Source organism: Tripterygium wilfordii, chromosome 13, assembly GCF_013401445.1.
Source record: "Tripterygium wilfordii isolate XIE 37 chromosome 13, ASM1340144v1, whole genome shotgun sequence".
Lineage (NCBI taxonomy): Eukaryota > Viridiplantae > Streptophyta > Magnoliopsida > Celastrales > Celastraceae > Tripterygium > Tripterygium wilfordii.
The window spans coordinates 795,883-812,500 of record NC_052244.1 but is presented as its reverse complement, the minus strand read 5'-3'; the positions used below and the strand labels follow the sequence as shown (position 1 = coordinate 812,500).

General features: G+C 38.9%; 1 protein-coding gene and 1 pseudogene across 1 annotated transcript; both read right to left on the bottom strand.

The window, feature by feature from the left end:
- Window positions 1-459: 459 nt before the first annotated feature.
- Window positions 460-13,057, bottom strand: LOC120013950 (annotated as a pseudogene).
- A 2,030-nt stretch (window positions 13,058-15,087) lies between these two features.
- Window positions 15,088-16,362, bottom strand: LOC120011777 (pyridoxal 5'-phosphate synthase subunit PDX1.3-like). Its single transcript, XM_038862895.1, has one exon. It carries the CDS (start codon window positions 16,272-16,274, stop codon window positions 15,345-15,347), a length of 930 nt encoding a protein of 309 aa, XP_038718823.1. The 5' UTR covers window positions 16,275-16,362; the 3' UTR covers window positions 15,088-15,344.
- Window positions 16,363-16,618: the final 256 nt, after the last annotated feature.

Here is a 16,618-nt window from a genome sequence, read left to right as displayed (position 1 = left end):
AGCCCAACATTATTTACGTGAAAATTTGGGTTCGGGCAGACAATCAATGGGCCAGAAGTTGGATTTTCATAAACTTAAGCCCAGGCCAAAATTTTGGTCGTAAAGCATAGCCCATAGGCCACAATATTGTTTTACGTGTAATATTGGGTTAGGGCCAGACGGTCGATGGGCCAGAAGTTGGATTTTCATAAACTTAGGTGTACGTAAAGCCCAGTAAATAAGACGGGCCTTTGGGTACAACTTTCTTGCGGGGCAGGGCCTTATCTGGGCCCTAAAATCAGTTTTTAATCTAAAGACCCTAAGATCATATTAACGTGCAGGGCCAGAGAGTAACTGGTCAATATTCATGCAAAAAGGAAAGTCTTTGGGCCGGATGACCTAAGCAGACCGGGCCGGGCCGAGAATTTTGGGCCACAAATTCATTTTATTTTCGTAGGCGCACAGACAGAAAATGAGGACAAATTTAAGCAATATCATTTATTTTACTTTTATGACCTCAATGTAGGGAATCGGTGCAGACAAGGGCCGTAGAAGTCACTTCAACTACAACCCCTAGTCCCCTACAGTAGAAGTCACTGTAGAGACTATCACAAACATCCAATTAATCAAATTTAAAAATTATGAACCCCATACTAATAAAGAAAAAATTGCCAGAAATACTACAGTGACTCCTATAGCACGGGCCTTTAATCCGTGATTACTGATTAGCTACCCCGCCCAAGACTTGTAGGCCCTAAGTTCCAATTTCATAAACTCACGAGGACAAGAAATCACCCCCTCATTACTCAGTCGCAACCGTTCCTTCCAACTACAAATAATGTACATGCGGTACCATTAGTATTGATCTTGCAGATTTGTCAGCAAAAATTTCCATAATCAATTTTTGCCTCCTGAAGTCTTGGATTCCGAAAATCGGAAGCAAAGGTCAGCGGATGCCCTTTTCATGAGTGCATCGACATTCAGCCATCACATCAAAGGCTAGGTTCCATCCATTGTTCCCATCCATCCTTATGGACCGTCAAAATCCAGGATATAACTCAGCCCACCCAAATTATAGGATAAGCATATGTTAGGGTGATCCATGCATAAATATTATAAAGACAATGCTAGAAACCCCCAAAATTAAACCCCCAAAAGTCCCCCAAATCTAAGTGGCATTAAAATGACCATTGATTAAAAACACACATATAAGGCCCACTTCACATCCAACACTCCACATTAAATGGGGGTTTGTTGGGGTCACTTTTTGGGGGTCTTAAGCATTATTCATATTATAAAGCATCACTTCCACTAATTTCCTTTCTTTTATAAGCGTCAAGCGAGAACTCAATGGGTCTTTGCACAACCCACTAAGTCTAAACCCGGGCTGGGCTAGGCACGTGCAAACCCGCCTAACAGATTAGTTGGGTCGAAGCCCAGTGCAAACTACTTGGAAATAATAGCTTCGGCTTAGAATCAAATTCCTGACTTCGGGCAAAATTTTTTACGCCCTAAGACCCTAAGACTGAATAGATAACCAGCTACGTCATGGCCGAGTGGTTTTGGACTACCTACCTGGTAAATCATATCAACTAGCAGATGATTCTTGAGTTTTCTCCGCTGTAGCATCCTTATCCGAGTTTCCAGCGTCATCTCCAGTTTCAGCCTGACTCATCTGTACTTGGCTTGTACCCTGAGGATCAGAAGCTAATCCCAAAACCACCAACTTATTAGACCTAAAATGGGTTACATCAAGGATTAATTCCTATAATTAAAATAAAGCAGAAGTCATCTCCAAGTAAATTGAAAGTCCTCAATTGTGAAATATGTTTACTCGACAAAAGTAATGGTTTTCATGAACCTGGGAAGTGAAGAGCGAACATCAGGTTGGCTTGCATGAGCAACCATAGGGGCCTTAAGTGCCGCAACTCTATTCAATGCATCTTCTAGCTGTGGCAGAGGAGCTGATAGAAAACATAAACCATCAGAAATATGATGAGAAAATGTGGGCACATTTAATTTGTAGAAGGTATATTCATATGTAGAAAAATGCATGTATCTGCTAACAAAGCGAAGTTTTGAGAGCGAAGGGGCCGAGTTCTAATAATATTAGAATGGTAGATCCATTAACAGGAGCCTCAAGCCCAAAGAGAGAAGCAACAAACTATTATATGAATAATGAAGATAGCATAGCACACCTGAAGTAACACACCAAATGACTGAGGCTTGGTCAGTTGTACACACTTCAAAAATCCTACCCACAACTTCGGGTACTTCCATATCTGCAACAATTCATTAAATAACCACAAGTTGGCAGAATCCATCAAGTTACATGGAATATGCTCTATATGATTAAAATTCTCACCTGCTTGTTCACAAGACGAGCAAGGATCTCCATTATGAAGTCCACCTACAACATTTGAAGAGGCAATATGAAGAATAAACCCTGAAAATTATGTTTAAATAAACTAAATCCAAATACCAGGTTGGCTGCCAAGTACTCATTACAGTACTGATTAACCAACCATCAGAATCAAAAACAAAGGCATTTTATAAAGACAAACCACGTGGCTTTTTGGAGAATCAAGCTTTCAAAACAACAAAAAAGCTCTCTAATAATGTGCACAAATTCTTAAAAGCAAAGGTCAGTATGTGCTGCTCCCACCTAAGCAACATCCTCAAGGGATCCAGCATCAACACCACCCCAAACACCATTAACAAGCCACTAAAAGTAGCCAAATAGTCTAAAAAGCAACTGATACAAAATGAAAGATCACTAACAATGAAACAAAAAAGAATACAGATCCTTCAGAATTATAAGAAATTGCAATTAATTGTTCTTAAAATTATTGGAACCAAAAACATATCCAATTCTACAAAATGGTCAAAAAAATAAACAGCAATTATGCGATGATACTCTTTCGGCATTCAAAACTCTATTATGAGATGGTTCATCTATTCATTGGAATGTACAAATAAGCTCAAAATTAAAAAGAAAGAATTTCTCATAGAAGAAAAAAGATAATTCTCCTCTAACTTATAATTTCCATCTAAGTTCTAACCAACGCGGGAAATGCACCGATTGCTTGCAGTAATGTACGCATGCACAACAAAGGAAGAGGAATCTGCTCAACCTGCACAAGTGGATAATCAGTGAGCTCAGCTGAAGCCAATCGAAATCCAGCAATTTAAAGTTCCAACTTCGTAGGGTACACACCAACTGATTCAGGGCTTTTGCAATAACTTGTTGCGTAAATATCTGCTGTTGCTCGAAACAAGCATTGCATGCATCAGTGACCTGAACATCGAAGAAGATTATTCACTTGTTCCAGTTCTTAAGGTTTTTTATAAAAAGGAGGCAAAATAGAAAGTATGCCTTCTTCAAGGGAATTCCATCTCTTTCAGGATCAATTCCATGGATTGCTATTAAAACTTCAGCAGGATCGAGCACTGGACTAGAATGAGGTGTTCCCTGAGCAATGAAAGTCCATGTTAAATTAAATAGATAAGCAACAAGTAAACAGAAAGTTGAATTTATACTGAAGGAATTATTATATTCAAACAGTTTTCAACCTTTAAGGAATCTTTCAGTCGCATAAATATCGGATAAACTCTAAACACAAAAACAAGTTATCTTTCAATACAAGAGAATATTTGATGAAGATCCTGAGAAAAAGACTACACGAAAAGTAGAAAATAAAAATGGCCAGGATAACCAATGTTGCAGTGCAGCAACATGGAAAATAAGATACCTGTAAAATACAAGCCAGAGCTGCCTGGAACTTCTCCAATGATAGACTCAACGAAAAGAGGAAAGACCAGCAAAACCTACCAAAATAAGCAATTCATTACAAAGAGAAGACCAATTGCGAGCGTGAAACTTGTTTAAACCAAACAAATTAACAGAAAACATAAATCTAAAACATGAGAACATAGAGAAATCCCACAAAACAATGAAGTCACGGGATCTTTTGTGCATAAAACCAAGAAATGTAGGGGCAAAGATATAAATCATAGGCCTTGAGAATTGTATTAGAAGTTCAAAATTTTAGCAGGGGCAAAGATATAAATGTAAATATATATGGTCGAACAAATTAGACTAAATTTAGGAAACAAAACTTGCACAGTTGCACCAACATAACTAGCAAAAACAAAAGATAAAGAACAAAAAATGTTCTCTGACATACAAAAAGATAGTTCCAGTCACAAAAGATATATCTGCCAAAGAGTTGATATTTTCATTGTAGAAAGTTATAAAGAAAAGAGTTTTGCAGGTCAATGTTACACCAAACAAGGAATGAGAAAAGCATCTATGCAGATAGCTATCATTAAGGAGGGGGTAAAAAACCTGATCTCTTAGTAGAAACGGCAATACTGGAATCAGTATCTCCACATCCTGTAATTAAAGAGCAGTACAATATCAATACCGCATGTGCATCAGTCAAGATCCATATACTTCTTTAAACTGATGAGAAAGAAATATCTTTATACCTTTAGTTTTGAATCAAATAACTTCCTGATGGTAAATATCAGCTCTGGAGAAGGAACGGTCCCATCCTTCAGGCTATGCAAAACGACTCCAAATTTGGGAAATGGAGGAAAAACTTCAGGGGTTGTAACTCTAATCTTCAGCTTGGTTATGAAAAAGTATGCAATGGATCCACCATCATAACCTGCATCAGAAGGTTCTCACTTCCACTGGGAGGATCTGAAATTATTTCAAGAAGGATAGACGAGGAACCCATAGTACGGACTACTATTGGGATTTGCCATTGTACTGCCTGGATTACATCACTAATAAGTAAAAGCTCAGAGGAACATTTGCAATAATTTTGAAGGTCTCAAAAGTCAAAACGAGGTGACCAACCTGCTTAACAGCATTTGATGCACGTGTTCATAGTGTACAAATATTAGGTGAAGAGCGAGTGCTTCTGCCAAATAAATCATCTAAAGCATGAGTGGAAATGTAATATGTTCAGAAAATTTTCAACTATTAATCAAGAAGTAGACCTTTGTGCAAAGAGCAAAATACAGTGACATGCACCGCTGGTCCTCTGGCATTGAGAGGGAGGACTCACTCTGAATTGTGAACGACTGATGAGTCTCAGAGGAGACATCCTTACGGATGGCACTGACTGAGTGTTGCTCATTTGAAAGGTTTTCGAAGTCAGATTCCTATATAAATTGCAACCAGAACAGACTTACTAAACCCAAAAAAGCAAAATTCTGTTTCATGCAATGCATTAATAAAACAATATGAATATGCAAGAAATAAAAAGGAAACAACAATCTGCCTAGGCGATATTAAATATCCATTTCAAACTCATCCAAATCACTGCTTCACCACCAACCGAACACTCCCCCTCCCCCTCCCCCTCCCCAACCAAAAGAAGAAGAAGAAAGTAAATAGGGTAAAACAGCAATATGAAAGAGGCAATGGGTGATAACATCTATGCAAATTATGAGCCGTACTTCTTGCTTTCACACATCGAGCTTAAACCTAACTACAGAGTGACACTCAACCACTCGGTATGTCCATGTAGAAATTCCTAATCTCTTATAACGTCCATAGTGATTCAATCCATGCCAAGTAGTCAAGCAATGTTCTAGTCCTAGAAGGAAGCCAAAAAGAATAATTCTCATAGAGCTTAACAGACATTAACAAAACGAATCGTCAATAAAGGGCCTTTCATTTCATATAAAGAATATTATGGAATCTGAGTGCTGAAATAGAACCTACAAACTAGACTCCATGCGAATATAATGTGGGCCAGGATGGAGAAACATTGGGCGGTAGTAAATCACCCATGGAAATAAATAAAGCTTTACAATAGTTCAGTCACTTGGCAAGTTCGTTTAGTAAGATTTTCTATGGCAAGCAACAGAGACACTAAGAAGATAATTAGTATCAATAGAAGGTCTGTCAAACATTTAAAGGTTGTCAGTCAATTAGTGATTAAATGTGCCTCCGGTCAACAGTAAACCAAGAGTTTTTTTTCTTCACATTTTTAATTCTTGAATAGAAATCCAAATCTGAACTTGTTCTCGTTAAACTGGCAAAAACATGTTACAAATCAATCTAGAAGTTCAGATACATAATATGATCATCTCGTTGACACATTCAAAGATTAAAACATCAATGCACAAACCAATACCTTCAGCAACTCAGTGATAGAGCCTTCAGCATCCATTTTCTCCATAGCATCATTGTTTATCACTGAAATCACCATTTCGTTTGCAAAATCTTCTATTTGTTGTGAAATGGACGGCATGGGATATAACTTGTTTGCCACCTATAAAATGGGAAAAGTTGGGATGTTAAAATGAATCATACATAGTGCTAAGCTCACTTTTCAGTAGCAAGTTAGTGAGTAAGTACCAGACTGATAGCCTTCATCCGTACTTCCTCCAAATGATGAACAGCACTCTTCAGAGGTAATAAAGAAAAGTTAACTTACAGTTAACATTAAAATAAAAGAATTACCACAAGACATCTCCTAATCACCAAATAGAAAAGGGAAATAATTTAAACAGTCATAATTTAAAAAAGAAAAAGAAAAAAAAAGAACTCTTACATTAAAAAATTATGTTTCTAACGATACCATAAATTATGATAAGAAGGTACATGGATTTTATAAGATTAGGTCGAGTGTAGCTTTTGATAGGAATGAGTGGCAAAGGAGAGTTCAAGTGACATCTTTGCGGTAATTTCTCATAAATTCATATAACCGACCAAACAATGTTTGGGATAAAGGATTTGGTGATAGAGATACTGTTGATATTCATAGTACCATTACTACACTAATCATTGCACTCAATATTCAACGCAGAGTGATGACAACTTCAGCAGAAATAAAGAGGTTAATTATTAGGAGAAGTAAACATTGGGCTCAACAAATAAATTATAGGAAGGAAGCATGGGACTTAAATGAAGTAAAGCTAATGAGTTTCACATACACTTCCCAAAAGACAACATTCAGTTACAGCATATTCATGAAAATTAGAAAGAAACCTGTAAAGCAATTTTCAAGCAGACACCTCGAATAGGAGCCCTGACCAAAATCAGGCCCCATATAGTGCTTAGACCTTGAGTCACTCGATCTCCACCTTGCAACTCCTCAGGTTTCTCACAGTTCCCGGGACAACACAAGCACTCTAATAATTTTAAAATGGATTTAGACAAATAAGGAGCTTCATTGAGCAAGCTACTAAGAGATTAGTCCGACGGAGGAAAAGAATCTCGAAGCGTTTCAGCCTGCAATAAAATCAAATTACTTAGAACAAACAGCTTGTGAAAAGAAAACAAAGTCAAATTGACACGAGAAGTATTCTGACACACCACAGCCAGAAGAAACATTTCACACACAGAAGTAACAGTTGTAGAAGAGAGAAAGTCAGTCCCTTCTTCCGCCTCCCTATATAACCTGTAGAGGACGCGCAATGTCAACTCGTGTCCCTGAGATACACCAAGCAATGCCTGTCAGTAGTCATTTTCGATAGTAACAACTAGCAACACAAACAAAAATAGAAAGCACATACGAGGTAGTCATATATGTCATATGTGTATTTAACACTACAAAAAGAAGCTCCTTCGAATCTGAAACATCCATCTACACTAACAAAGACTTACTGCACAACAAGGAACTTGACAAAGTTTTCAAGACTATTGAGGCTGGAACATTACAATGCAATGCAGGGGTTCATAGCAACCCTCTGATGGTTCATTTTAGTTGTTTTAGTTCTACTATCTTTTCAGAATTTTAGATTAGAGCATTCAAGATCAGTCCAATTTTACTGCTTTTAATTAATTGAAAATTTGTAAGGAAATAAGGAGTTAATTTTGTTTTGTTTCTACATGAGAGGGCTAGGGTTTCTATAGAGGCATACACATAGAGGTCTAATGTTGGTAAGCATCGGCTGATCCGTAGAAAATACACACAATGTCGGGCTTTCTTCCTTCTTTTCCTTTTGCATTCAGAAACCACTCTCGTAGATCCAAACTACAACAATAAGTTAGGTTATGTATGACGTGATCCTGTCCTTCCCGCTTTGTCAGCCCTAAATTCCATCTCAGAGAACTATAGCCCCTGTCTATCATCTAAACGTGATCTTGTGCACTTCCTCAGCTCCCATTAAAAAAAAAATCTTTTTGTATTTGGGAAAATAAGAACTTTTCCTCAAGTAAATGTTATGATGCAAAACATAATCCATTGATCACTATTGGATTTTTTTCAAAGCAACTAAGAATAGAACAAAACATGCATATAATAAGAAACTGAACAGGAGTGTGCTTATGTGCGCATCCTGTTCATCTCTGTGAGATAAGCTAAATTCATATTTGCTATGGAAGATAAGCTATATTCACGTTATCATAGATTTTTGGGTTTAGTTCCATGATATCAAAATCATTATCCCCCTAATAAGCAGAAGAACAACACTCGCCCAAAGGAAGGGAAAAAGGGATTAAAATGAAAAGATATACAAACTCTTATTCACCTCATGACACAAATAATCAGAGAATATGTGCTCCTGTAATAGTTTCCATGGGTCCAACTCTAACGGAAACTGCAAGGATCAAGCAAATAAGTAAAATAACAGGAAGATGGCACAAAATTGATGATCAATGTTGCGTGCATAGGATGCGGCATACAACATTTTTCGAGAACATCAAAGGCAAAGTAAAACAGTATCAACTGAAATACTTGAAAACAATTTTATCTAACCGCAAAAAACAATGGGAGAAGACAAGAAATAGGCAGTGCCATGATATTATGCACAAAATCCCATAGGACACGAGATGGATATGTGCTTCCACACAGCAGTTTATCAAAGCACATCCTACTTCTCCCCATCCTCACCCATTGCATACATCCTGCTTTTAGAAGTTTCATGCGCCTTGTGCACGAGAGTTGTTTACCTTGATAGAAGTATAATGACAAGTGACTGCTAAACAAGTCTAAAAAACTTTCTTGACTACAACTTACAATAAAACAAAAGAAAGAAAGAATTCCCTTCCGCAGTTCTCGTTACCTAGAGGTGCCAAATCAATACCATTCAAACAAATTTTTTAATAAAATAAATGAAAAGAAGAAATGCCAAGCAAATAGAATGACATCAAATCACGGAAATAACAGCATCAACCAACAACAATCAACTTATGAAACTCAAAGAGAGTCTAGAATATCAAGTAAACTTCAACTACTACCTTAAAAGGTGACAGATTTTCAAGGGGGAACAATAAATACCTCAATACCAAAATAAGCCAGCAGAGAAAAACGTAGTTGTGAACCTCCAGAAACTGCTATTTGCTTGTAAGCCTCAACAATGCGGGTAAATGCAAATTTTTGCAAATGGTCCTTCTGTTCATCAGCAAGGTTGACAACAGGTGCTGACATCTTTGGCAGGACAAAAGGAGAAGGTAAACCCACAGAAGTTGTGGTTAAGGAAACCAGGCTGTTGTAATCCTTGATTTCTGCCTTAGGACTATGCTCTTCTGACCTATCTGTTGATGTTGATGGAAGAATATCCATAGGCGACCGGCCTTTTGAACGCATAACTTGCTCTTGACTTGTATCTTCTAAATCGGTAGATGCAACCATAGTTTCCTCATCATGCACAAAAGAATCCAGACCAGGTATCTCACTTAAATTCCCTATATCATTAGTATCTGGTGGTATAGAAAAAACACCCTCCACTCCAGAAGAAACTGGAATACTAATGGGTAACACTCATTTTGAGTCCCATGAGTTATTTCAGACCATCAGCAATATGATCAGCCAAAGCTGCAACACCAATATCCTCAACATCTTGTGGTGCCTATAATTTCCAGCAAAACATAAAGTTCCTAGAATTAGCAGAATTTAATGGTTAATAATTACATTGAAAAAGGTTGTGGGGGACATAAAAAAGAAGCTAGATATATAAACGGGAATTGATTTCACGTCAAGCTACATAAAAAGGGGAAAATGAAATAAATCTTATCTAAGGCCAAGGGAGAAGAGGAGAAAATCATACCACGACATTGTTGGACACTGACTGATGACCACTCAGCAGTGATGCTATTGGTGGAAAAGAAATAGAAAGTGAAAGTACAACAGCTAGAAATGATGATGGATACTTGGCTTGAGTTTCACTTCCAACTATACTCGTGTTCAGCAGTAACTCATCATCCACTTCACTGTGAGGACGATTTAGAGGAAGGTTGCGCATATTTTCCATCACCACTTCCGCTAGCAAATCAGCAGAGATACATGAAATAAGAATCTCCAGAGATGGAACAGCTTTTTAACCTTGAGCGACCAACGCTCCAAACACAGCAACAAGTTGGAGCACAGGACCGGTATCTCCAACTCCTTAGTTATTGGTTGGTTCAACTGAAGGAGAGTCATCTCGAGGCAATTCAATGTTCCTATTTAATTCTTTACTTGACTCCTCTGAGCCACTAGATGTTGGTCTGACTCACTTTCCAGAAAGATCATCATCCACCAGATAACTGCTGTACTCTGCTCCAGACCTTTTCCTCCCCAAGTTACCATCAGTTACATCAGAAACTTTCAAAGAGGGGTTCTCTTCCTGTAAAATGCTAAAACCATTATCAAGGAGTGGTGGATGTGCAAAGCTGAACTTCTAAAAAGTGTGAGCATCACCACAGTAACATACCTTAACCAGTAATGAACATTTTACCTCCTCACCACTTTCATTAATATTGTGTACTTGATATAGAGCATTATCTGCTGTCCTTCCAGCTTTCAGTTCCATCAGAGCATCCGCTAAACGATCCTTCCACTGCAAAAACGAAATACATCATTACAAAGTGTTATCAAAATACACGTTAAGAGTACTAGTAAAAATGTAATGAGGAGGATGTAATTATTTTTAAAATATATAAAAGCTGGCAGAACCAAATGCACAACTATCTTTAATGGTAGGATTAAGATATTCTTCAAGTGGAAATACGACAGGAATTACAGATGAGACCATTAAAAGGGCCACCCTAACAAAATGTAACATTTTTAAACCTTTTCCCATCTCATATACTATATCCTCTCCAATACAAAAACGCAACCAGTGAATCCTTAAGAACACTGCTAAATAGAAGATACACTGAAAGGGAATGATAAGGATGAAAGATTCTATTAGAAGCACGTATGTAGCAAAGTAAAGTGTATCTCAAAGAATAGAGTTCAAATGTTCAAAAAATTATGTACAAGGAAAAAATATAGGGAACCTAGAAAAACCATCAAAAATGTCAATAACAAGCTATATCAAGGAACCATTAACTTTTTTGCATTTGCATCCCATAATTGCATATACTTGCCCACATGACACTCCAAAGAAATCAATTTGTGCAATTAACTTAGGTATTTATCTACTGTACATGTTCTATGTAGAGGTTATCAGCTTGAGTATCCAAGAAGAAATACATGTGCAATAATAGATCAGAAATTGAAACATAATCCCAAGTCCAACAAGAAATAAATAGTAAAATCATATAGGAAGGTAAAATATTAGTTGTAGTTAAAGAAAACAAATCCATCAATATGCTTAAAAACTATACAATTAAAATTAATAAATACTGGCGCAGCACCCGGATGAGTACATTTCAAACAGGAGAGAAAGGCATTTATCTGAACATGACATGCGCCAGATACATGCACCCCTTTAGTAGCAGAGGTTGACAGATTCAAGCCAAGTAAAACAGGGAGTATGCGTTCAAAATATGCAGGCCTTTTCTTTGCTATAGAGGAAAGGCTGGCAAAGGATAGAATCAATCAAAACACAGATTAAAAAGGAAGTAATAGCACTCTACCAAAAGAGAACAATATTTTAAACAATCTTTTCTACGCCACCACAAGTCTCTCACAAGAGATTATAAGCATATTTTTAAGAGTCGTTACAGTTTATACAGAGACTAACATGACTCTAAGTGTTATCAGGTACAGAAATTTACTTATCAGCATTAAAGATACTGTATGAGCCAACAATTATGCTAAGAAAGTTATTTTCTGATGTATTACAATACCAGGGTGGATATCAACCCTACCTATTTACAAGCACAATGATGACTAATTTACAAATAGATTTCACTGCAGGGAACCAGAGCAGGTCAAGCAATAAACCAACTTTTGGCTGGCCTCAATCGACAGGTCTCCAGCATTTAGTACAGGATGGCATTTGTGAATCCAAGATATATTGAACTCTGAAAGCTTCCCTACAAACCAGATTTTCTGAATGAGGAAATAAATGACAAATGCCAGTATAAAATTTCAAACAACGCAGTTTTCTCTTTCACGCCTACTGACCCAAAAGGCAAAGGTAAGATATATTACCATTGTGAGAGGGCTCAGAGGAGCCATTAGGATCAGGTGTACAAAGAAGAAGAACAGCTTCAACAAACTTCAGAGCCAGCAACCTCACCCCACCACTTCCTGGCTGAAAAATGTGTTATTCCAAGGAATTAGGCAGCCATGAAAATTAAATTATGTGTCTTCTTAAATTGTAGTTACCTGAAAAGCTATTGTGCATATTCTGTCCTTCAAGTCTAGCATTGATACCCATGATGATTGAAGAGAACCATTCAACTCACTCGTATGCAGACCCTGAAAATAATAATAAAGGAAAAAGATGTGATACACAATACACATGCAAGGGACGAGAAGCTAGTTCTACTGATACATGGAGGAAACTGAATATAACATGTCATAAAGTACTGACACACATATGACGAAGTCACACAGGCCTTAAGTCCCTTCAACGAAGCGTCTACCGTAATGCATGCGAATGTTACAAGCATTCGATTGCAATCACCTTAAACTTCATTGAAAATCTCAAATGAAAATGTAATCATGATTATGATGTGATCAGTATACAAAACCACTACAAGCCAAGAGGCCTCCATATAAAATTAAAAACAAAAAACCCACCTGAATAGCAACTTCAACAAGAGTGCAACAAAAGAAATCCATTCCACAGGTAGCCCTTTCCATGGCCTTTCCAGGGTCCATGGGCCCGGCCCAAAGGGCCGGCAAGCGGGGTCTGGCTCCGATACCATTTGTCATGGGCCTAACTATGCACTAGAAAACCGGCTTACTAGTGATAGGTTTGCCCAATCTTATATAGTGCACAGCCTTCCCCCACTTAACCGATGTGGGACTCTGACAGCTGTCCTCGCTGAGTTCGCCAGACTCAAGAGCCTTTCCCTAGAGATTGAACTCACCGTGCCCACCATCCCAACGAGAAACCCTAATCATGCGTTTTTAAGCGCAAACCGGTAAGTCCTTATTTGTATTCGTAGATGCGGGGTTTGGAGGGAGGGGAGATTTGAATGACAATTGAGGTTGAGAGAACTCCAAATCTGGGCAGGAGAGTCGTGTTACCGTTTGTTATGTAGATCTGCATAGGAAACTTTAGACTGGAGCGAAATACAGAACTCCAAATCTGGGTAGGAAAGTTTATGTTACCGTTTGTTACATAGATCTGCGTAGGAAAGTTTAGGATGGAGCGAAATACAGAAATCCAAATCTGGGTAGGAAAGTTTATGTTGCCGTTTGTTACAATGGGCCATCACTCCGGCCCAGTCCAAGTCTTACGATTTCCGAGACGAGACTAACGTGTTTCTCGACTTCGTTGTCCAAGAGTGAGAGAGGCCTAATGGGCTGACAAAAAATTTATGGGCCAACACCGAGCCCGGGAGAATGAGTGGGTCTAATTTGCAGTCTTCAAAGCCTAGTCTGTCATACGACTCATATCCGACCCATGGCTCAGTTTTGGCTGAGCAATTTATCTTTTTTAAAAGAAAAGTAATATTAAAATAAAGATTGAATAGTCTTTTGATATTAAAATTCATACTCTCTTTGTGAATAATAATCATACTCACCAAAATAGCTCACATACTGTTTTAATGGGTAAACATTCCAACCCTTAGAACATACTATAGCCCTAGATGGCGAAGAGCCGACATCGAGGTGCCAAACCTTCCCGTCGATATGAGCTCTTGGGGAAGATCAATATGTTATCCCTAGAGTAACTTTTTATCCGTTAAGTGACAGCCCTTGCACTTGACTTCGTTAGAACACTAAAGCTGATTTTCATCCCTACTCGACGAGTGAGTCTAGCAGTCAAGCTCTCTTCTATCTCTCCACTCAAGAGTCAATCTCTGCCCGACCTAAGAAAACCTTTGCACACCTATTCTCCACAAGGGAGAATAGATGATGAAATGAATTTGAGATACCCCAAGGATGAGTGATACCCACCAACATCCCATATTCAATTATTCTTATGCCAACCAAATACCCCGTAGGGTTTCATGATTTGTCGTTGGTTATTTACGTTAGTAAGAACTTATTTTAACCTACAAATTTCGTAACAATAATGAAGACAAACGGAAAAAATGCCAAGACAAAGGCGGAGGCAGGGACTAAGGGAGGTAATCACAAAGAAGGGAAGACCGCGCCAACAATTGCCAAGATAAAGAGAGAAGTTCACATTCCACTAAATTTCACCAACTCTGGACTTGCCATCAGAAAGATAAAACCAAGAAACCCCATGAGCCTAATGCCATAGGGTTCTTCTTAATCCCATACCACTGTTAATAGAATTTGTCACAGATCAAATGACAACTAGGACAACTTAGCAGCCATAGGCATGCATGCCACAACCATGTAATGATGATTATGAACAAAAAGAAAAAGGATAAAAGTCAACAACCCAACAGGAAGCAACAACTGATTTTGAAAAGGATCCAACACCAGAAGTAGATTTCAAAGGTCACTTCCCCTGCAGAATAGAGCAATCCAGTTTCACATCTCCAAAGTCTATTCAAAGTTCAAACATTTGAAAATGATGCATAAAGCAACAACTGAAGAGATGTCCTGCACCAACTGCAGAGCATTCAGCAAATATCAAGCCACAAACTTAACCAATTATGCTATTACCAAGTGATTCTCAATTTAGTATTAGCTTGTAATAACAACAAATAAGAGTCAACGAATATAATTGAACTTATCCCACACTAACTACATTAAGATTTTCTTAATAAAGTCAGAAACTATCCAACTTGTCGAAATCGTCCATCTTTTTGGGTTTATATGTAATGGAATGGAACACACAGCAAGGAAATTGTAATCATAAATCAGTAATAAACTTTTAGTTATTGAAACAACTTTGAATACTATTATATGAGAATACCAAATCCAGGTATCCAAAAACCAACAAACAAGAAACAGAACAGAGCCTAACAAGCTTTCACAACCCTACAGAGCCTTCAAGATAGATTGAAGAATTATTTTGTTTTTCAAATAAAACAGCATCATTATTGTCAATAGTGAGAACTTTGAACCTCACCTACAAGCCAAGAACATTTTCGACTAATCTGACCGGTTAGCGAACCTCTCCACTTTCTCATCCTTCAAATTGAGACCAACCATGGCCTCCCCGAGCCCACAACTGACTTCGGTCAACACCTCAGGGTCACTATAATGAGTGACTGCCTGCACTATAGCCCGAGCCCTCTTTGCCGGGTCACCACTCTTGAACACCCCAGAGCCCACAAAAACCCCGTCACAACCCAGCTGCATCATGAGCGCTGCGTCGGCTGGCGTCGCAACTCCTCCTGCCGCGAAGTGCACCACCGGAAGCCTCCCCAACTGCTTCGTCTGCATCACGAGATCATAAGGAGCCGCAATTTTCTTCGAGAAAGTGAACACCTCGTCGTCATCCATGTTCCTCAAAACCCGAATATCTCCCATCACTGACCTCACATGCCTAACCGCTTCGACTATGTTACCCGTTCCGGCCTCTCCTTTGGTTCTGATCATTGCAGCTCCCTCGCGAATCCTCCGCAACGCCTCACCCAAATTGCGGCAGCCGCAAACGAAAGGGATTCGAAAGTTGTGCTTGTTGATGTGGTTATCTTCATCGGCGAGAGTGAGAACTTCGCTTTCGTCGACGTAGTCGACGCCTATGGCTTCAAGGATTTGGGCCTCGACGAAGTGGCCGATACGGGCCTTCGCCATGACAGGGATTGTGACAGCCTGTTTGATTTCCTTGATAAGCTGCGGGTCACTCATGCGGGCCACACCGCCTTGGGCCCGGATATCAGCAGGGACGCGCTCAAGCGCCATGACGGCACAAGCACCGGCCTCCTCAGCAATACGAGCCTGCTCTGCGTTAACGACGTCCATTATGACGCCGCCACGGAGCATTTGCGCCAGACCAACTTTCACAGTGAACGATGATTTCTTGGATTCTGTTATTGATGCATCTCCGTACACCGCCACCACGCCGGTTCCAGCCATGTAGAGTGAGTTGTTTACTACGGAGTACTATCTTGCTACGAGGAGGCGGCGGGTTTTCGAGATAAAAAAAATGGAAGGGTGGTGGATGTGGTTTAAATAGACAGAGAGAGGAGGGTTTAATTTGAGTGGTTTTTGCTTTGTAGTTACGAGAGCGTCGTGTCCGTCCGATGGAGATGATTATGGTGTGATTAGATGTAATCAGATAAGATCATTCCAATCCGACGGAGGAATATGATTATTAAGATGGTTATGGTTAACTTATAGTTAATTGGGTGAGGGACCACGAGAATTTCGGCATGTGTAATCAGTATGCCTGGGTTTGGGTCCTTTGGGAGTTTCAGTTA

Coding starts and splice junctions, on each gene's coding strand:
- LOC120011777 (XM_038862895.1), bottom strand. CDS start 16,274: ATGGCTGGAACCGGCGTGGTGGCGGTGTACGGAGATGCATCAATAACA.